Source organism: Rhinoraja longicauda, chromosome 30 (genome assembly GCF_053455715.1).
Source record: "Rhinoraja longicauda isolate Sanriku21f chromosome 30, sRhiLon1.1, whole genome shotgun sequence".
Classification (NCBI taxonomy): domain Eukaryota; kingdom Metazoa; phylum Chordata; class Chondrichthyes; order Rajiformes; family Arhynchobatidae; genus Rhinoraja; species Rhinoraja longicauda.
The window spans coordinates 13,842,991-13,864,828 of NC_135982.1; the positions used below are offsets into that span (position 1 = coordinate 13,842,991).

A 21,838-nucleotide genomic window follows, 5' to 3' on the forward strand; every position below is an offset into this window, starting at 1 on the left:
GTTCAACCTCTCTCTGTAGCTTAAGTGCTGAAACCCAGGCAACATTCTAGTAAATCTCCTCTGTACCCTCTCCATTTTGTCGACATCCTTCCTATAATTTGGCGACCAGAACTGCACACCATACTCAAGATTCGGCCTCACCAATGCCCTGTACAATTTTAACATTACATCCCAACTTCTATATTCGATGCTCTGATTTATAAAGGCAAGCATACCAAACATTATAGATATGTCAAGAGAAAAAGATTAGTTAAGACAAATGTAGGTCCCTTGCAGTCGGAAACAGGTGAATTGATCATAGGGAACAAGGAGATGGCAGACCAATTGAACAAATACTTTGGTTCTGTCTTCACTAAGGAAGACATAAACCGTCTGCCGGAAATAGCGGGGGACCGGGGGTCTAATGAGATGGAGGAACTGAGGGAAATCCAGGTTAGTCGGGAAGTGGTGTTAGGTAAATTAAATGGATTAAAGGCAGATAAATCCCCAGGGCCAGATAGGCTGCATCCCAGAGTGCTTAAGGAAGTAGCCTCAGAAATAGTGGATGCATTAGTGATAATTTTTCAAAACTCTTTAGATTCTGGAGTAGTTCCTGAGGACTGGAGGGTAGCTAATGTAACCCCACTTTTTAAAAAGGGAGGGAGAGAGAAAACGGGGAATTATAGACCAGTTAGCCTAACATCGGTAGTGGGGAAAATGCTAGAGTCAGTTATTAAAGATGTGATAGCAACACATTTGGAAAGTGGTGAAATCATCGGACAAAGTCAGCATGGATTTACCAAAGGCAAATCATGTCTGACGAATCTTATAGAATTTTTCGAGGATGTAACTAGTAGAGTGGATAAGGGAGAACCAGTCGATGTGTTATATCTGGACTTTCAGAAGGCCTTCGACAAGGTCCCACATAGGAGATTGGTGTACAAACTTAAAGCACACGTTATTGAGGGTTCAGTGTTGAGGTGGATAGAAAATTGGTTGGCGGACAGGAAGCAAAGAGTAGGAATAAACGGGTCCTTTTCGGAATGGCAGGCAGTGACTAGTGGGGTACCGCAAGGCTCAGTGCTGGGACCCCAGTTATTTACAGTGTATATTAATGATTTGGACGAGGGAATTGAATGCAACATCTCTAAGTTTGCGGATGACACGAAGCTGGGTGGCAGTGTTAGCTGCGAGGAGGATGCTAGGAGGCTGCAGAGTGACTTGGATAGATTAGGCGAGTGGGCAAATGCATGGCAGATGCAATATAATGTGGATAAATGTGAGGTTATCCACTTTGGCGGCAAGAACAGGAAAGCAGATTATTACTTGAATGGTGACCGATTGGGAGAAGGGGAGATGCAACGTGACCTGGGTGTCATGGTGTACCAGTCATTGAAAGCAAGCATGCAGGTGCAGCAGGCAGTGAAGAAAGCGAATGGTATGTTGGCATTCATAGCAAGAGGATTTGAGTTTAGGAGCAGGGAGGTTCTGCTGCAGTTGTACAGGGCCTTGGTGAGACCGCACCTGGAGTATTGTGTGCAGTTTTGGTCTCCTAACCTGAGGAAAGACGTTCTTGCCTTAGAGGGAGTACAGAGAACGTTTACCAGATTGATCCCTGGGATGGCGGGACTTTCATATGAGGAAAGACTGGATAGACTGGGCTTGTACTCGCTGGAATTTAGAAGACTGAGGGGGGATATTATAGAAACATATAAAATTCTTAAGGGGTTGGAGAGGCTAGATGCGGGAAGATTGTTCCCGATGTTGGGGGAGTCCAGAACCATGGGTCACAGCTTAAGGATAAGGGGGAAGTCTTTTAGGACCAAGATGAGAAAACATTTCTTCACACAGAGAGTGGTGAGTCTGTGGAATTCTCTGCCACAGAAGGTAGTTGAGGCCAGTTCATTGGCTATATTTAAGAGGGAGTTAGATGTGGCCCTTTTTGCTAAAGGGATCAGGGGTTATGGAGAGAAGGCAGGTACGGGATACTGAGCTGGATGATCAGCCATGATCATATTGAATGGCGGTGCAGGCTCAAAGGGCCGAATGGCCTACTCCTGCACCTATTTTCTATGCTTCTATGTTTCTACGTCAGCGCGGACTCGGTGGGCCGAAGGGCCTGTCTCCGCACTGCATCTCTAAACTAAACTGAACTAAACGAAACATCATTCAGAATTGTAATGCTGCTCCTGTAACAGCGAGAGCCAATGGTGAAATTTTCAATGGGCATTTAACGTGAGCTACTGATGATTAATATCAGGAACCTGTCACATCAGAGGAGATGCTAGGACCATGTGGGTTTGCTGGAAAATGCTGAAGAGCTTCTAACTATCAATGGAACTCAGGAAAGAAATGTAAATAGTAGCCAGTCACCACAACTATGACTAGTGTGTGTCATGAGATGCTGGTACTTTACAATACAGCCATCCACTTCAGGAGCATTGCCATTTCCCTGCAGAAGTCATGAGCCAAGTTTGTCTTCACCTAATGTGCAGAAGCTGGTTTACACCAAAGATTGGAACAAAATGCTGGAGTAACTCAGCGGAACAGGCAGCATCTCTGGAGAGAAGGAATGGATGACTATTCACGTCGAGTCTCTTCTTCAGACTGAGAGTCAGGTGAGAGGGACCGGAAGGAAAATAGAACCGTTCCACGTTTTCCTTGATCATCGTCTGCTTTGATCTATTTTTTTACACCTCACCCTTCCCTCATCTCCCTTTTGTCTCCCTCACCCCTGACTCTCAGACTGAAGAAGGGTCTCGACCCGAAACGTCACCTATTCCTTGTCTCCAGAGATGCTGCCTGTCCCGTACAGTCACTCCGGCATTTTGTGCCTACCATCTTCACCTAAGTTCGTTCTTGTTCTGGAACTGAGACATAAATCTTGTTATCTATTAAAGGCACCAGGAGAACACAGGCTCTCCGCTGGCAATTACATTTTATGTGTGGGTGTCACAGTTTAATGAGAGTCCAGCGATATACATGTTGTTTACACCAATCCTCTTACATCAGGTGACTTAATCACCATGCAAAAAGGCTTTAAAAGCTGCCAGGTTCTATTGTGCATCAAAAAAACCCTACGCAGAGAACTCCAGCTAAGCATCGGATCACAGTTCACCATGAAAACTGCTTTCTCTCTTATTTTGGCGATCAGTTGCTTGTCCGGTATTTTGGCAAACGTTATGGTTCAGGTAAGTGTACAAATGCTCTTAATGGGACTGTCAAGATTCAGAGAGTGGAATCACAATTTTGCAGCGAAGCAAAATATAAGAACAACTCATGCAGGTTTTAATTGCATTGCTAGAAATATTTCAGAATGTATTTTTGTGTGGTCCATAGGGAAATATTTCACCTTTAATGGAAGAGAGAGAGAGAGAGAGAGAGAGAGAGAGAGAGAGAGAGAGAGAGAGAGAGAGAGAGAGAGAGAGAGAGAGAGAGAGAGAGAGAGAGAGAGAGAGAGAGAGAGAGAGAGAGATAGAAAATAGGTGCAGGAGGAGGCCATTCGGCCTTTTGATCATGTGATCATTTAGAACTGAGATGAGGAAAAACTTTTTCAGTCAGAGTTGTGAATCTGTGGAATTCTCTACCTCAGAAGGCAGTGGAGGCCAATTCTCTGAATGCATTCAGAGAGAGCTGGATAGAGCTCTTAAGGATAGCGGAGTCAGGGGGTATGGGGAGAAGGCAGGAACGGGGTACTGATTGAGAATGATCAGCCATGATCACATTGAATGGCAGTGCTGGCTCGAAGGGCCGAATGGCCTCCTCCTGCACCTATTGTCTATTGCCTATTGTCTATCATGGCTGATCATCCACAATCAGTAACCTGTGCCCAACTTCTCCCCATATCCCTTGATTCCACTAGCCCCCAGAGCTCTATCTAACTCATTCTTAAATTCATCCAGTGATTTGGCCTCCATTGCCCTTTGTGGCAGAGAATTCCACAAAGTTCACAACTCTCGGGGTGAAAAAGTTCCTTCTCACCTCAGTTTTAAATGGCTTCCCCTTTATTCTAAGACTGTGGCCCCTGGTTCTGGACTCCCCCCAACACTGGGAACACTTTTCCTGCATCTAGCTTGCCTAGTCCTTTTATAATTTTATATGTCTCTATAAGATCCCCCCTCATCCTTCTAAACTCCAGGGAAGGTAGCGTGGCTAATGGTCTGAGTTAATGCCATTCATTTGATCCTAGCCCTAGATCCATCACTTTCTGGCTGATTGTGATGTGTCTGCAACAGGGTATTGCTCCGTGAGAGTAGGTGGAAGGTGAGTTGTGAGAATGGCGTGGGATCGCCCTGCTCTGGTACAGTCTTGAGGGAGCACTGCCCGGCAAAGGCATCGTCTTTTTCGACCTGTTGCAGGCAGATGTATAAAGTTCCATGGCACCTCTGAAAGATAAAGCCACGTGCTCCCAATTTAGTCATCAACTTTCCTTCATCAACTCACTCCCCAGCGAGTTGATGAAGGGATATTAAACTGCTGGCATGCAAGATGTTTGCCTCAGTCTTGCAATGTTTTGAGATGTTGGTTTATACCAAAGATAGACACAAAGTGCTGGAGTAACACAACAGGTCAGGCAGCATCTCTGGAGCAAAAGGATGGGTGATGTTTTTTGGTCAGGACCCTTCTTCAGACTGAAAGTAGGGGTTGGGCGGGGGGGGGGGGGGGGGTGCTGTGGGGGGGGGAGGAGGGGTTGAGGTAGCCTGCAAACGTTTGCTGAGTAGGTCCTTTGGGTGCATGAGGGTGTGATGGAGTCTCATCAATGCAGCTTGCTCTCCGAGGCAGTTCTTCCGACTCATCCCTCTCCCTCATAGTTTACTGAGGCATTTCAAATGAGATTAAAACAAACTCAATGTGCCGGAGTAACTCAACGGGTCAGGCAGCATCTCTGGATAAAATGGATAGGTGATAGAATTAGAATTCAGAAGTAGAATTGAAGAAGGGTCCCGACCTGAAACGCCACCTATCCCATGTTGTCCAGAGGCGCTACCTGACCCGCTGAGTTACCCCAGCACTGTGAACCAGCATCTGCAGTTCCTTGTTTCTCAAATAAAATGAGATGGTGGCCAGTGGAATGGAGCCATGCTGAGATTACCTGGCTCCATCAGCAGGATTAGCTTCTGATTGAATGAAGCTTCCAACCAGATTAGCATGGGATTTAAGCATTCAAAGTACACGAGTATTCGCAATGGCGGTAAAGAACTGTAAAATTAAAGTTGTGTGGGGCGCTGTGGAAATGCCAGTCATTTCTTGTGACTTTTCAGTCTCAATTCGATGTCAGGCTCTTCAGTACGACTAACGCCTGCTGTGTTTCTCTGGTTTGCTAAGGATGGGAACTACACCTTTCCCTTGAAGGATGTGAGGCAGTTGTGGGCACTGATGAACACACTGCCAAATGATTACCCAGCAGTTGACAACTTCTCCTCACATGGGCCCTGCCTTTCCTCCAATCTATCTGAAGTGTTTCACACAGTTTGTCTCTCGACTGACGCTGCGCAGGTCTTTGACAGGCTGGGTAAGTGGCATTGCACTGAAGTGACACGTGATTGGATGGAATAACATCCAGTCAGACAATAAACGTTTACTTCGTGATTTTTAATTAACGTGGCAAGGTGGAATTAGATAGTCCTAGAGAGAGAAAGTGATAGAGAGTGATAGAAAGAGAGAGGGAGGAGAGGGGGGGGGGAGCTGGCGAGGGAGGGAGAGGGAGATGAGAAGGGGGGAGGGAGAGGAAGCGGGAGAGGAATAACGGGAGAGGGAGAGGGAGAGGGAGAGGGAGAGGGGGAGGGGGAGGGGGAGGGGGAGGGGGAGGGGGAGGGGGAGGGGGAGGGGGAGGGGGAGGGGGAGGGGGAGGGGGGAGGGGAGAGGGAGAGGGAGAGGGAGAGGGAGAGGGAGAGGGAGAGGGAGAGGGAGAGGGAGAGGGAGAGGGAGAGGGAGAGGGAGAGGGAGAGGGAGAGGGAGAGGGAGAGGGAGAGGGAGAGGGAGAGGGAGAGGGAGAGGGAGAGGGAGAGGGAGAGGGAGAGGGAGAGGGGGAGAGGGAGAGGGAGAGGGAGAGGGAGAGGGAGAGGGAGAGGGAGAGGGAGAGGGAGAGGGAGAGGGAGAGGGAGAGGGAGAGGGAGAGGGAGAGGGAGAGGGAGAGGGAGAGGGAGAGGGAGAGGGAGAGGGAGAGGAGAAGGAGAGGGAGAGGGAGAGGGAGAGGGGGGAGGGGGAGGAGGAGGGGGAGGGGAGGGAGAGGGAAAGTGAACACTGAGAGAAATCAAGGTTACCAGTTGCTGAGAGACTATTTTCGTGTCTTAGAAATCTGCAGCTCTGATTTTTGTAGGTGGCTGAAAGACAGCAGAGATGATGTGGCACCAGGCTGGGTAAGAGTATCACATCATCTGCAGTCTTTCAGCGACCTACGAAAATCACAAAGCTGCAGATTTTCAAAATTTTCTCTCTGCAACAGTGCAAGTGAGGGAGGGCTGAGAACTTTGCGATCTTGTGTGGGGTTCGATACATTCAGAGAGGAACGATGGAGACGCAAGATACCGCTGATGCTAGAACCTTGAGCAAAACACAATACGCTGGAGGAACTTTGCAGGTCGGGCAGCATCTGGGGAGAAATGGACAGGCAGTGTTTTGGGAAACATCGCCTGCCCTTTCCATCCTCAGATGCTGTCAGAACCGCCGAGTTTCTCAAAGCGCTCTGTGTTTTGCTGGAGAGGGAAGGTTGTTGACAATGGGAGTCCAAGCGAGGAACTCTGAGGAATGCAGGGGGCAGAGAGTGGGCCAGGAGATGGTGCAAGAGAACGAGAAAGTCAAGGCTATCACTGGAGGAAAGTGACCCCAGCATGTGAGAAACATAAATGAAGGGGTTGGGATCTTGCTCAGTTCGATCTTTTGGTTCACTAAAGCCGAGATGGACAATAGACAAAAGACAATAAGTGCAGGAATAGGCCATTCAGCCCTTCGAGCCAGTACCGCCATTCAATGTGATCATGGCTGATCATTCACAATCAGTACCCCGTTCCTGCCCTCTCCCCATACCCCCTGACTCCGCTATCCTTAAGAGCTCTATCTAACTTCTAGTGTACCTTAGCTCAGTTGAGTGAGCCAGTAATATTTCTATGCATTAAAGGCTGCTTTCATTTGGATTGTGATAGATTTATTTTTCCCTTTCTCCTACAGAGAAAATGGCAGTGAGTTCCGATGATTGTGAAATCTGTGTGCACCCTGCCTGCACTGACTGTTAATCTGTGGCACGGGCGGCACCGTGGCGCAGCGGTAGAGTTGCTGCCTTACAGCGCCAGAGACCCGACTGTGGGTGCCGTCTGTACGGAGTTTGTACCTTCTCCCCGTGACCTGCGTGGGTTTCCTCCGAGATCTCCAGTTTCCTCCCACACTCCAAAGACGTATAGGTTTGTAGGCTAATTGGATTGGTGAGTTGTAAATTGTCCCTAGTGTGTGCAGGACAGTGTTCGTGTGTGGGGTTCGCTGGCCGGCGCAGACTCAGTGGGCCAAAGGGCCTGTTTCTACACTCTATCTCTAAGCTAAACTAGACAAAGTGTCTGCCATCTCCCGTGGCAGCAATGGTTGAGAAGCGGACACAATTAGAAGAGTAGCCAGATGATGAATATCTAAATCCACCCAGTCTTCCTGTTAGTAAGTGTTGGACCTCCCATTCAATTCAAGCAAATTGATTGCTGCATACCAGTGTTCATACCCATCCTCAAACCTGCCAGGTAGAGAGTAAATATGTGACTATTAGCGGGACCACTGCCAATGCAATAAATGCTCTCTCTATTCTACACCGACAAAGTTATATCCTTCACCTCAACCAGTAACTCTCAGCGATGCTTTAGAGAATTTGTTGCTCCCTGGTAGTTTCCTTAGGAGGAGAAACTTTAGTAATCTTGAATGGACTCAGATAGTTGTTCACTGATGGTTCTCTTTGTCGAGATTTACTGAAAGCAAGTGTAAGTTATTTATGTTTACAGGCATGTTTTTTTTGTTGCTGTTTATATTTGCTATTCACTTTCTTATAATAAAAGTCATCAAAATCAACATTGTGTCGCCTTTCAAGAAACAGATATCAACTTTACCGTCTGACTGTCAAATCCAGCACTGTTGCACGTTTTATGTCTCTATCCACAAAAGATTCTTTTAAAATTCTCATTTAATTTCAATTCCGAAGGCAGCTAAAGTCACAATTTGACGTCTGACCGTAAAGCAGGCGCTGTAGTGTTACCAGGGTATTCTGCTCCTTATCTGAGATAATAACATTATCAGTGGCACTTTGTCCCGTACCAGGGAGAGACTGTTACAGGGCACTCAGCTCCTGTTCAGCTCCTGTTCAGAATAACGTATGGATAACAACAGACTCAATACTGATCTGTATTGAATGCAACCATGCCTCAATTTGGTACATCCACCTGTAAGTAGTTAGTGGGCCCTAGTGAGACCGCACCTGGAGTACTGTGTGCAGTTTTGGTCTCCAAATTTGAGAAAGGATATTCTTGCTATTGAGGGCGTGCAGCGTAGGTTTACTAGGTTAATTCCCGGAATGGCGGGACTGTCGTATGTTGAAAGACTGGAGCGACTAGGCTTGTATACACTGGAATTTAGAAGGATGAGAGGAGATCTTATCGAAACGTATAAGATTATTAAGGGGTTGAACACGTTAGAGGCAGGAAACATGTTCCCAATGATGGGGGAGTCCAGAACAAGGGGCCACAGTTTAAGAATAAGGGGTAGGCCATTTAGAACTGAGATGAGGAAAAACTTTTTCAGTCAGAGAGTTGTGAATCTGTGGAATTCTCTGCCTCAGAAGGCAGTGGAGGCCAATTCTCTGAATGCATTCAAGAGAGAACTAAATAGAGCTCTTAAGGATAGCGGAGTCAGGGGGTATGGGGAGAAAGCAGGAACGGGGTACTGATTGAGAATGATCAGCCATGATCACATTGAATGGCGGTGCTGGCTCGAAGGGCCGAATGGCCTCCTCCTGCACCTATTGTCTATTGGCCCACCATATTTCAACCAAAATATGAGAACGACATTTTTTAGCACAAAGTAATCCCCTCTTTCCTTATTTCTTTTATACCACGCTGCCCATCTAACTGGGCTAATGACGAGGAGGAGCTGAATGCAATAGAGAACATTGATTTTAAATACAAAGACAGACTGCTGTCTGAATGGTGCTAGATTGCAGAAGGGGGAGACAAGGAGTCCTGGGCAATCTTGTGCACCAGTAGATCAGGTGCAGCAAGTGGCTGGGATGACAAATGGCACGTTGGCTCTCAGTGCATGAAAATCTACATTCGAGGCGGACGAGGTTTTTAATGCAGCTGCACATAACCTGGGTGAGACTCAATCTGGAGCCGCCACAGTGTTGTACAGCACAGAGACAGGCCCTTCGACCTGCCACCTACATGCCAACCTTCTTGCCCATCTACACTAAGCCCATTTGCCAACATGAGGATCTTATCCCTTGATGCCCTGGCCTACTTGTGTATCTCAAAATGCTTCTTAAACGTACCAATTATACCTGATTCCACCTCCTCTGGCAGCGCTTTCTAGATATCAACTGGTCTCCATGGTGACCATTTTACCCCTCGAATCCCCATGAAAACCCCTTCTTCTCACAGTAAGTATCTACACATTTTTGACACCCGACGCTGCAAAGAATGATGTCTGGGTGCAATTTTCACCGCTCCATGAAAAACAAGCCCAGCCTCTGCAAACTCCATCCTATTTTGGTGTGAAGCTTTTGTCTCTTTATGTTCTTGCCACAGAGAGTGGAACAAACGTTTAACTAGGTTGGTGGAAGAGACGTACGCGGGGAAATTGGGAAATTGTTAGGCTGGAGCTTCAAAGATTGTGAGGGGATCTCAAGAAAACCTATAAAATTCAAACAGGATCCACAGCGACTCAGTAATTTTGACTCAAAACTAGTTTACCCAGAGAAGACAGTGGAAGGTCGTGGTGGAAGGGTGTTATCCCGGCTGGAGTCCTGTGGCCAATGGAGTTCTGCGGGGATCTATGCTTGAACACCTGTCCCTGCCGAGTTACTCCAGCATTTTGTGTCTAGCAAAATTGGTAAAGCTGGAAAGAGCAAGAATTCAAGAATACAAGAGCAAGGTGGCTCAGGTTACAGTAGCTTATAGATCAGTTACAGATATGAGTGAAGGAATGGTAGATGGAGTTTTATATGAGCAAGTGGAGGTGCACACTTTGCAGGGTCAAATGTAAGTGGAAAATATATAATTAATAGCAAGTTCCTTAATACCTGTGTTGTATCGAGTGATCTTATGATTTCACATAACTCCCTGAAAGTGGCAACACAAGTAGATAGTGTGCTTTATAAAACTTGGGCCAGGCCATGTTTTTGAGCGTTGCATGCAGTTCTGGTCACCCCATTACAGGAAGGAGTTGGGGCCTTTGGAGAGGGTGCAGAAGAGGTTTACCAGGACGCTGCCTGGATCAGGGGATAGTAGCCAAAAGGAGAGGTTGAAAAAAACTTGGATTGTTTTCTCAGGAGTGGCAGAGTTTGAAGGGAGATCTGACATAAGTTTCGTAAAATTATGAGAGGCATTGATAGGGTTTCCAGTCAGAACCTTTATCCCCAGGGTGGAAATGTCCAGGACAAGAGGTCATATCTTTGATGTCAGTGGGGGGAATTTTAAGGGAAGAGCGGCACGGTGGCGCAGCGGTAGAGTTGCTGCCTTACAGCGAATGCAGCGCTGGAGACTCAGGTTCGATCCTGACTACGGGCGCCGTCTGTACGGAGTTTGTACGTTCTCCCCGTGACCTGCGTGGGTTTTCTCCCACACTCCAAAGACGTACAGGTATGTAGGTTAATTGACTGGGTAATATGTTAAAAAATTGTCCCTAGTGTGTGTAGGATGTTAATGTGCGGGGATCGCTGGGCGGCGCGGACTCGGTGGGCCGAAGGGCCTGATTCCGCGCTGTATCTCTAAATCTAAAAAAAAATCTAAAAAGTTTTTACACAGAACGTGGTGGGGGCCTGGGGTGGTGTGGAACCAGATGTGAGAGCAGCATTTACGAGGCTTTTTAGGGAGGCATGTGGATACGTACGAAAGAGAGGAATATGGATCATGTGCAGACGGAGATTAGTTTAACTTGGAGGCATGCGGGCTGTTTGGCAGTTGGATGGAGTAAGTGACAAAGGCTTAATGGGTTAAATGGAGACAAAAGGTTGTCAGATACGGAAAAAGAGTAGGAGGACTGGAATGTAAAGGGGGGGGTACAAGGATGGAAGGGGATAGGGGTGAGGGACGATTAAAGGGAAATGTGAGACTCGGGAATGGGCCATGAGCATGTGGAGAAGGGGGAAAGAGCAGAGAGGCTCTGATGGTGGGAGATGATGGGAGATGTGTGCACACTGGGATGTGGGGCAGGGGAAAGACAGGGAGGGAGAGGAGGTAATTCTTGAGATTGAAGAATTTATTGCCAATATTGTTGGTTTGTTGGCTACCCAAAAGGAGCATGGGTTGCTGCTCTTCCAGAGTGGCTTCTCTCTGACAATGTGTTTAATACAGTGTGTGTAGGAAGGCACTGCAGCCGCTGGTCTACACTGGATAGACACAAAATGATGGAGTAACTCAGCGGGACAGGCAGCATCTCTGGAGAGAAGGTAAGGATGCCATTGCGGGTCGAGACCCTTTTTCAGACTGTTTAATATGGCAATGTTCCTGTTCCTATGCTATATTTCTGTACATCCAATCCACAAAAGTCAGGACTGATGAAGTCCAGCTTGTTTCCACACAACAGGCAACTCTAACTCATTAATAAAGTGACAGAAGTTGACATCAAGAGTGCTGTCAAACAATACTTTACTCACCAATAACCTGCCTGTCTGGGTTTCATCAGGACCACCCATGGCCAGACCTAATTCCAAAAATATTTCTAAACTGGAAACGAGTTAGAGTTCTTGACATCAGGCAGCACTTGGTACCAATGGGTATCAACGAACCCCTGAGAAAAATAACATCAATTGCCATCAAGGGGAAAATAACTTTCCTCTGAAGTTGAGACACAAGAGGCCGCAGATGTTGGAATCTGGAGCCAAAAACAAACTGCTCCTGTTTGTATGCCATTTCAATGCCTCTTTCCATTCCCACACCAACCTGCACATCCTCGGCATTCTCCACCGAAAGATTGAGACCAAACATGAAGAACAACACCTCATACCTTGTGCGGGTAGCCTACAACCTAATACTACAAACACTGGGTTTCCCAACTTCAGATAACCCCAACCTCCTGTGTTCACTCCTCTCTCTCTCTCTCTCTCTCTCTCTCTCTTTCTCTCTCACTCTGACGCACTTAGGTTCTCCCACCCACTTTTCCCCTTGGTGGGTAGCCATCACACAGCTTTGTCCTCCTCCTCCCCCACCTGGTTTTACCCACCCATCATCCACACACCGTTCTCAAAGGGTCACTGATTCCATATTTTATCAGGTTCCAGCTGCCCATAATCTGGATGGGCAGATCCGTCTATTATCGGTTCCACCTATCACCATCTTAACACAACAGATTTTCCCTCCCCCACCTAGGTCCACCTGCCTATCAGCCACACACAACTCACTGGGTTGGGTCATATCTCAGAAGTGGGTAAGTTCACAGATGACTCTTTTTATATCCTTTTACCTCCTCAGGTAATGAACAAATTCACACATTGAGTAAGACATGCTGTAAGTACATGTCACTAAATGCCAGAAGGTGACCACATCTATTAATCATAATCATATTCATTATCATAATCATACTTTATTAGCCAAGTATGTTTTGCAACATGCGAGTAATTTCATTTGCCATACAGTCTTCCCAATAAAAAGCCACAGAACACACAAAATACATTTTAACATGAACATCCACCCTCCACCACAGTGACTCCTCCACATTCCTCACTGTGATGGAAGGCGAAAGAAAGTTCAATCTCTTCCTTCCTTGTCGTCCAGCGGTCGGGAGCCTCTAACCTTCCGTTGATGGGACGGTCTTGACTCCCGCAGCTGACGGCGGGCCTTCCTCGTCAGGGCGATCAAGCTCCTGCATCGGGGGGTGGGGGGAATCTCAGCTCTACCCCGGATCTACCCCGGGTCGGGACTAGTCGAACGTCGTGCGGCTTTTGGAGCTTCCCGACGTCGGTCTCAACCCGAGACTGCGAGCTCCTTGATGTTGAAGTCTGCAGGCCGCAGTTGGAGCGTCGATCCCAGGCAAGGAATCGGCTCCGATGGTAAGTCCACGCCTCCTGGTGAGGCTCAAAGTCAGTCCCAGACAAGGCCTCCAGCTCCATGATGTTAGGCCGCAGGGCGACCGGAGATACGATCCGGAAAACAACCGCATCGCCGGCAAGGTAAGACATTGAAAACAAGTTTTGCCCAACCCCACCCCCCCCCCCCCCGCCCACCCCCCACATAAAACAAACCAGAGAACATTAACACAAACTTTTTAAACACACCATGAATAACAAGAAAAAGACGAAAAGGACAGACAGACTGTAGGCGAGGCTGCCATCGAAGCGCCACCTGGTGGAATAGGAAGCATAACCACCGATCCTCGACATTCAATAGTGTTACCATGGCTGAGGCCTCATCGTCGACATGGGGAGAGGGGAAAGGATGAATAGGAACCAAAAGGGCAACTTTCTCAGAGAGGGAGGTGCATACTTGTAATCAGCTGCCAGAGGAAGTGGTTGAGGCAGGTGCAATAACATTTAAAAGCCATTTGAACAGGTACATGGATATGAAAGGTTTAAAGGGACATGGCTCAAACACGGGCAAATGGAACTCCGTAGGTGGTCATCTTGGTCGGAGTGGATGAGTTGAGCTGAAGGACCTGTTTCCATGCTGCATGACTCCATGTCCCTAACATCCAGTGGGCAATTAATGATACATACAAGGATGAGCCATAAAAAATATTGTGGCTTACGGTGCACGTCAGAGTAGAGTGTGTCTGAAGAAGGGCCTCGACCTGTATGTTTAGCAATATTAGATGTGGACGTGGCTTTGGTTGGAGCCGGAACATCACCTATCCCTTTTCTCCAGAGATGCTGCCTGACCCGCTGAGTTACAGTACTTCAGCTTTTTGTGTCTATCCAGAGTGTGACGGAACACTCTTCCTTTGCCTGGATGACTGTAACTCAAACAATGCACAAGAAGCTCGGCCCCGATCTGGGCTGGCAGCAGAAACATTCAGCCACTCCAGGTCAGCTCCCACCAAAGCCACGTCCACATCTAATGTTTCGAAACATTTTTGCAATAAAAGCCAACATACTTTGACGACATGCTAACTTGCTATTTTTTTTCTGCGAGGAAGCCAGATTTCATGATACACTTCAGTTAATAGTCATCCACCATTTAGTTTGGTTTAGAGATACAACGTGAAAACAGGCCCTTCGGCCCATCGAGTCAGTGCCAACCAGCGATCACCCAGTCTGATGAAGGGTCTCGACCCGAAACGTCACCCATTCCTTCTCTCCAGAGATGCTGCCTGACCCGCTGAGTTACTCCAGCATTTTGTGTCTACCTTCGGTTTAAACCGGCATTGGCAGTCTTTGTTCTTACCCATACATTAGTTCTGCGTTATCCCAGTTTCGCATTCTACGCACTTGGGTAAATTTACAGAAGACAATCAACCTGAAACCTGCACGTCTTAGGAATGTGGGAGGAGACCGGCGCACCCGGAGAAAACCCACGTGGTCATAGGAAGAACATACAAACTCCGTACAGACAGCACCCCCAGGGAGGATCGAACCCGGGTGGCTGTGAGGCAGCAACACTACCGCTGCGCCAACGTGCCGTGTTACAGATGTTATCACACGTCAGTTGTATCTGCAGCACACACAGTTCCAGGGTGCTAGTTGTGGACATTTACGAACAAATTCGAATGAACCACTTTTTAATGAAAGAGGAGTTCATCATTACCTTAACATGCAAATCAAGAGCATGGAATTGCAGGCCATATTGGTTTTGTTCCGTACAAGCTGCTTCTCACCTTGACTTGGACTGTCTTATCGGCACACTATTCCAGCCTCTGTATTACTTATTCAGCTTCTGTTGCCTTTATCCGTGCTAATTTCCTCTCCCACTCCATGCGATAGTGAGTTCCAAACTGCGATCATTCTCGAAGAACAGGTCATTCTCGCGAATGTCTTTATTGGTTTATTATTAGCTGTCTTGTCCTTCTGCCTCCTGGTCTGGGGTTCACCTGGAATGGACACTAACTTTCTGAACCTTTTGAAACTCATCTATCGGGGGAGGGGGGAGGGGGGCATGCGATCCCAGCGTTCCTTCCTCCACGAGGAACGGGCGGCCAGAGGGACAGATTGCATCCGGATCACCGTGGACTCTACTCATTCAAAGAATTTGTGAGACTACAAAGAAGAATAAACCAAATGTGTTTATTTAAGATCAAATCTTCAGCACTATCTGTCTGTGACGGTGTGTGGGGGGGGGGTGGGGGAGGGGGGGAGGGGAACGCAAGTGTAAACCCACCCTGTGAGTAGGTGACCATCACCTCAGATGGTAAGAAACAGCTCAGTCAACACTTGGCCTGTCTCTTGTCGCCTAGGCAGCTACAGCTCGTGGCGACTCCAGAAGGGCACATAAAGCACTGACGTAGCTTTATAAATAAATAGGTGGTCGACACAGCAGCGAGACAAGTTGCAACGCACTCGTCTTTCTGTCCAAAATCTGGATATTCTACTCACATGCTGTCCCCAGAGACTTCTGCAGAGGTAAAATGGTAATGTGAGGTCAGTGTAAAATAAATCCTGGCACTTAAAATAAAAACTATACAGGCACTGCTATACGAATAAATTACAGACAATCAAACATAATATGAGATGCAGTTCATTTGCACCAGAAAATCATGTTTAAGCTGTAGAAAATATTTCTTTACATTCTTCTTAACAACATGGAGCAAATGGAGCCTGCTGTGCAAATCGCCAAGAAAACGCCAGACTGATTTCATTCTTGATCAAAGGTACGTGATTGTTTGAAGCCTTTTGTTCCCGTGCTTTAGTTGCTGCTCATGGTCTAGGAGATCATTTAAAAAAAGAAAATAGTTGTGAATATAACATTTGACTGCTGCCTGATCCAAAAGGCATATTCTACTAATTATCCACAGATTTCTCAGACTGCATTCATTTCATTTATATTGACGTATACAACTGTGATACACCCCGTCCCTCCAGGTTACGCACCATCCTGACACGGTAATATATTACTTTGGTACACACAAAATGCTGGAGTAACTCAGCGGGTCAGGCAGCATCTCTGGAGAGAAGGAATGGGTGACGTTTCGGGTCGAGACCCTTCTTCAGACTGATGTCTGGGGAGGGGGCAGGACAGAGATAGAATGTAGTCGGAAATAGTAAGACTGGTGGGAGAACTGGGAAGGGGGAGGGGATGGAGTGAGAGGAAAAGCAAGGGCCATCTGAAGTTAGAGAAGTCAATGTTCATACCGCTGGGGTGTAAACTACCCAAGCGAAATATGAGGTGCTGTTTCTCCAATTTGCGCTGGGCCTCACTCTGACAACGGAGGAGCCCAGGACAGAAAGGTCAGATTGGGAGTGGGCGGGGGAGTTGAAGTGCTGAGCCACCGGGAGATCAGGTAGGTTACGACGGACTGAGCGGAGGTGTTCAGAGGGACGATCGCCGAGCCTGCGCTTGGTCTCGCCGATGTAGAGAAGTTGACACCTGGAACAGCGGATACAGTAGATGAGGTTGGAGGAGGTGCAAGTGAACCTCTGCCTCACCTGGAAAGACTGGTTACTCTGTAAAAAATATATTACTTTACTCTGTTCTCTAGACTGCAGGTGAGGTACCTCTGGAGCAATGAGACATCTGCTCTACAAAGAGATAGCTCAACAGCATTGCAGAGACATGTATGCATCACAAGTTAGGCATCTCTATATCAAGAAGGGTCTCGACCCGAAACGTCACCCATTCCTTCTCTCCTGAGATGCTGCCTGACCTGCTGAGTTACTCCAGCATTTTGTGAATCTATATCAACAGTAATTTTTCTGTCCAGTGAGATACCTACACCACAATGTTTCACCACCAGTGAGGTGTTTTGTTAATAAAGACAATATCCTTTGAGCGGAGTGGGATCTCGGCACTGTTCGGAGATTTGTCAATACCAACAGTGTCAACTCAATAGAGTTGTATTTCTACATCAGAAGTAAATATCTGTGCACTCATTGTGAAGGCTCTTCTATTTATGAACCACTTATTTGGTGCCCTTCTGCACAATTCATGAATTACCACCGCTCCAACAGCGAAGGCATCCAATAACATGGTGAAATACCATATCGGGATTTCTGAACTGTATGTTTACAGGTGACCGAAGCACTATTTTTGCACTCACAGTCGATTTGAAACACAGTGGTCAATACTCTGACTGGACACGATCCTCGATGGAATTTAAAAGAATTTAAAGGGTTGGACTTACATCGTTAATCCAACCTTTGAAGGCAGACACTCGAGTGTAGACGCTGGGCTTCTTCGGCGTGTTGCACTTAACGGGTCCCATGAAGCTTCCCACTCCATTGACATACCATCTGCCGTCACTACCAAAACAATTCAAAGGACTGCCTGGGTCACCCTGAAGTAAAAGAAATCTTTCCTTTATGTTGTTTTTTTAAAACAAATAAATGTTGCCCATCATATGCTACCCCAGTTTCGTGTTTACCCAGAATAATCAGCACGCCCCACTTTTAGGAGCTTTGTGCACCTCCATCATTCACTCAGCTCCACTGCAGGTACCAGCCCCCACTAATTCCCCACCAGAAGAGCAGTTCAGGGCAAATTATACCCCTTCCCTGTGGCGCTACATCCTAGCGGAGAATCAGAAAGGGTTTTAAGTTGTAGGGATGCTCTTGCCAGCTTTCTGGTCTGAACTGTCGGAGGTGAGGCTAATCGAAGACCTTCGCGAGGTGCCGTTGCTCTGCACCATTAACAACACGTCTAACATTCGCAAAGGACGCGCAGGTTTGTCGGTTAATTGGCCTGTGTAAAATCGCCCCTAATGTGTAGTGAGGGGATCGAAAGTCGGACAATGTAGAGTTAGTGTGAACGGGTGATCAACGGTCAGTGAGGACTCAGTGGGCCGAAGGGCCTGCTTCCATGCTGCAACTTTAAACTAAACTATACTAATCCGGAGGCCCTATGCTGTGAACTGAAAACGGCAAAATAACCCCGTCACTTCATTTGGTACCAGACCCAAAATTGATGCCCACACTCTACAAATTATAATCAGTCTATGAAGATGACACCGATATTAAGCAATGCATACTGATTATCTCCAGTGGGTGGATTCGATGCATACCCACTCATATTGTTAACATTGCTGGGGTTGGAATAGAGGAACTAAGTCTTGTGGTGGGAGATTCTGCAACCAGGAGGGATGACTTTAGCATTCATTGAGGTGATTTTGCACGATATCAAGAAATAGCTCTTCAGATCAGGTTAGTTAAAAATCTGAAGAATGTAACGGGTGGATTTTGAGTAAAGGCTGGGAGAGATGAAGAGAAGGCAGAGATCAGCCTTGAAGGTTGTGGTGGGATGGCCTTCCCCCATTCCACTTACACCAGGCCAGAGGCAATTGACAAAAACATGGTGAAAACCACTACAACGGGAGATCAATTAGATGCCTTGACAGGCTTGAAATTGGATAAATCCAGAAGCCCTGATGCCGTGGGTCCCTGACTTCTAAGGGAGGAGACCACTGGTACTCCTTAAATCTTTGGTGAGGTGAGACACCAGGTGGGATACCAGGTGGCTGGAGGACTGCAAAAGTGGATCTACTATTCAACAAAGGCAGCAGAGATAAGTCAGGTAATTATAGACAAATGAGCCCCACATAAGTGGTAGGGAGGTTATTGGAAAAAAAATCAGAGGATTAAAATCAAGGATGAATTTACATTTGGTAAAGCAAGCATTGAGCCAAGATAGTCAGCATGGGTTTGTACACAGGAGATCCTGTGTGACTAATTTGCCTGAACCTTTCAGAAATTCATAAATTCTGAGCAGAATTAGGCTATTTGGCCCATCCATTCTACTCCGTAATTCAATCATGGCTGATCTATCTTCCCCTTTTCAAAGTGGTTAAAAAAGTCTATTGTTTAGTACAGTGACATAGTACACATAGATTTCAGCAAGGCCCTTAACAAGGTCTCATGTGGGAGACTGGAACAAGGGTATGGCAGTGTGAGCTGTTGCACTCTGCTAAGTCAAACCAGGCAGGACTTACACTGTAAGTGGTAGAGCCCTGGAGAGTGTGGCAAAACAGGGAGATCTGAGAGTACAGGTGCTTGGTTCCCTAAAGGCGGAAGGTCAGGTTGGCAATGTGGTGAAGACATTCCTTGAGTCGTTGAGTACAAAGGTTGGCACATATTGAAACATCTTTACAAATCATTGGTGAGACCACACTTGGAGTACGGTGTGTAGTTCTGCTGTCCAGTTATAGGAAGGATATCCTTTAAGTTGGAAAGGGTGCAGAAGAGATTCACCAGGACGTTCTTTTAGGAAGATGAAGAGGAATTTCTTTAGTCAAAGGGTGGTGAATCTGTGGAATTATTTGCCATAGAAGGCTGTGGAGGCTGTCAGTGGATATATTTAGGGCAGAGATAGATAGATTCTTGATTAGTACAGGTGTTAGAGGTAATGGGGAGAAGGCAGGAGAATGGGATTAGGAGGGAGAGATAGATTAACCATGATTGAATTGCAGAGTAGTCTTAATAGGTCGAATGGTCTAATTCTGCTCCTACCACTTATGATCTTATAATGTTACTTGACCTTATGGTTCGAGTTATAGGGAGAGGTTGAAGAGGCTGGGACATTTTACTTTGAAGCGCAGAAGTTCTGAGAAGTCACCTTACTGAAGGGTACAAAATCATGAAGGGTGTGGATAAAGTCAAAGCTCAGTTTTTTTCCTCAGGCTAGAGGATTCTAAAACGAGAAGGCATAGGTGTAAAGTGAAAGGGGAGAGATTTAAGGAGGACCTTAGAGGCAGCTTTAGTACTTGACGGCCAATTAATTTAGCAACGCATCTCACGGGAGGAAACCAGAGCACTTGGGGGAAACCACAATGTGACCGGGTAAATGAGCAAACTCCACACAAACAGCACCTGAGGTCGGGACTGAAACCAAGTCACGGGAGGAGTCTCAATCAACAGCACTACCTCTGCACCAATATGATGTTCACAAATAATTGTGCTGATTTTGCTCCCCTTGTATTTCATCTCAAGCTCCATTTTGAAGCTGTTCCTATCAATTTTGTCACATTTAGCTACGTATTCATTCTCTCTCTGCTGGGATCTAAGCTAGATTTTGCATTGTGGAACATATGCTCTTTATTTTACATCATCTTTTGCCTATTTAGTCACTTATGGCTGACTTCTGGTAAGGTTCTGTAATACAGTGAACGCTATTTTGAACAACGCTAGTTTGTAGGTCAATGGGGTCTCTGTAAATTGCCCCTGGTGTGTAGGGTTGAGAAAGTGGGATAACATAGAACCAATGTGAATGGATGATTGATGGTCATTGAGGACTTTGGTATTTAATTTAGTTTAGAGATACAGCGCGGAAACAGGCCCTTCGGCCCACTGAGATCACCGACCAGAGATCACCGCACACTAACACTATCCTAGACACACTCGGGACAATTTACATTTATACCAAGCCAATTAACCTACAAACCAGTGCGTCTTTGGAGTGTGGGAAGAAACCAAAGATCTCGGAGAAAACCCACGCAGAACTTACAAACTCCGTACAGCCAAGCACCCGTAGTCAGGATCGAACCCGGGTCTCTGGCGCTGTAAGGTGGTAGCTCTACCGCTACGCCTCCGTGCTGCCCTTGGGTAGGCTGAAGGGCCTGTTTCCATGCTGTCATTCTAAACAACCCACTTAAACTCCCACTGTCTTTCCAATATTTCACTCTTTGGCAGATTTGCCAGTTTACTGCAGGCAGTCTCTGACTCATTCGAAATAAGAAATATTGGGGCAGTCTCTGACTCATTGAAAATAAGAAATATAGGAGCAATATGTCACGCAGTTGTTTCAAATTTGCCAGACAGTAAAATAATGAGCAAAAACCAGGTGTAACTCAACGGGTCAGGCAGCATCTCTGGAGATTCCTATTCCTATTCCTTTTTTCCAGAGTTGCTGCCTGACCCGATGAGTTACTCAAGCATTCTGTGTCTATCTTCGGTGCGTATCTGCAGTCCCTTTCTACACAATGAGCAAAAACCAAATTGCTGAAGGAACTCAATGGATTAAGCAGCATCTGTGGAGGTGAAGTACGGTCACCCTTTGGATCAAGACCCTGCATCAGGACTTAACATCATAAGGACATGGCTGATCTGATCTTAGTCTGAACTCCATTTTGCAGCATGGTCCTTATAACCTTTGATTCCCCTATTCTTTATCTGCAGGTGCTGAAACGATGTGCTCAATTACCTCCTTATGTGTTACACTAATCTCCAATATGCCTTTGTGATAAATTATTCCTCCGTTGTGTGTACCTTTGGTTGAAAATTATGAAGCAATTATTTAAACAACTGCCACTGATTATCTATTGTCACATATTTTATTATGATTTTTCAATCCACGTTTTTAAGGCTCCCAGCTCAACTTTGTAGATGGTCCCTTTTTTAATGTTTAAGACCCTGATTTTGATCTTAAGATTGTCACTCACAAAACCATCTTGAAATTCTATCGTTATAATCATGTGAAAGCCAGCTTTATATAAACCTAGAATTTTAGTATTTTTCAAACACTGCATTAAACTAGATTATATCATTCAATTATACAATCAATCATGTGAGCCTCATGAGTCTCTTACATAAAACTAAATTTAA

The 21,838-nt window shown here is 46.4% G+C and overlaps 2 protein-coding genes across 2 annotated transcripts in view; one reads left to right on the forward strand and one right to left on the reverse strand.

Moving 5' to 3' along the window:
- The first annotated feature begins 3,061 nt into the window (after positions 1 to 3,061).
- LOC144608079 (guanylin-like) lies at positions 3,062 to 7,954 on the forward strand. The gene is made up of 3 exons (XM_078425378.1): positions 3,062 to 3,170; positions 5,305 to 5,491; positions 7,147 to 7,954. Exons 1-3 carry the CDS (start codon positions 3,099 to 3,101, stop codon positions 7,209 to 7,211), a joined length of 324 nt encoding a protein of 107 aa, XP_078281504.1. The 5' UTR covers positions 3,062 to 3,098; the 3' UTR covers positions 7,212 to 7,954.
- Positions 7,955 to 15,995: 8,041 nt separating this feature from the next.
- Positions 15,996 to 21,838, reverse strand: part of LOC144607912 (proproteinase E-like) — a 40,939-nt gene continuing 35,096 nt past the window's right edge. Inside the window, exons 10-11 of the mRNA XM_078425040.1 lie at positions 17,431 to 17,583; positions 15,996 to 16,013 (exon numbers count right to left, since the gene is read on the reverse strand). Of these exons, the coding sequence (XP_078281166.1) occupies positions 15,996 to 16,013; positions 17,431 to 17,583 (171 nt within the window). The remainder of the gene's footprint in view (positions 16,014 to 17,430; positions 17,584 to 21,838) is intronic.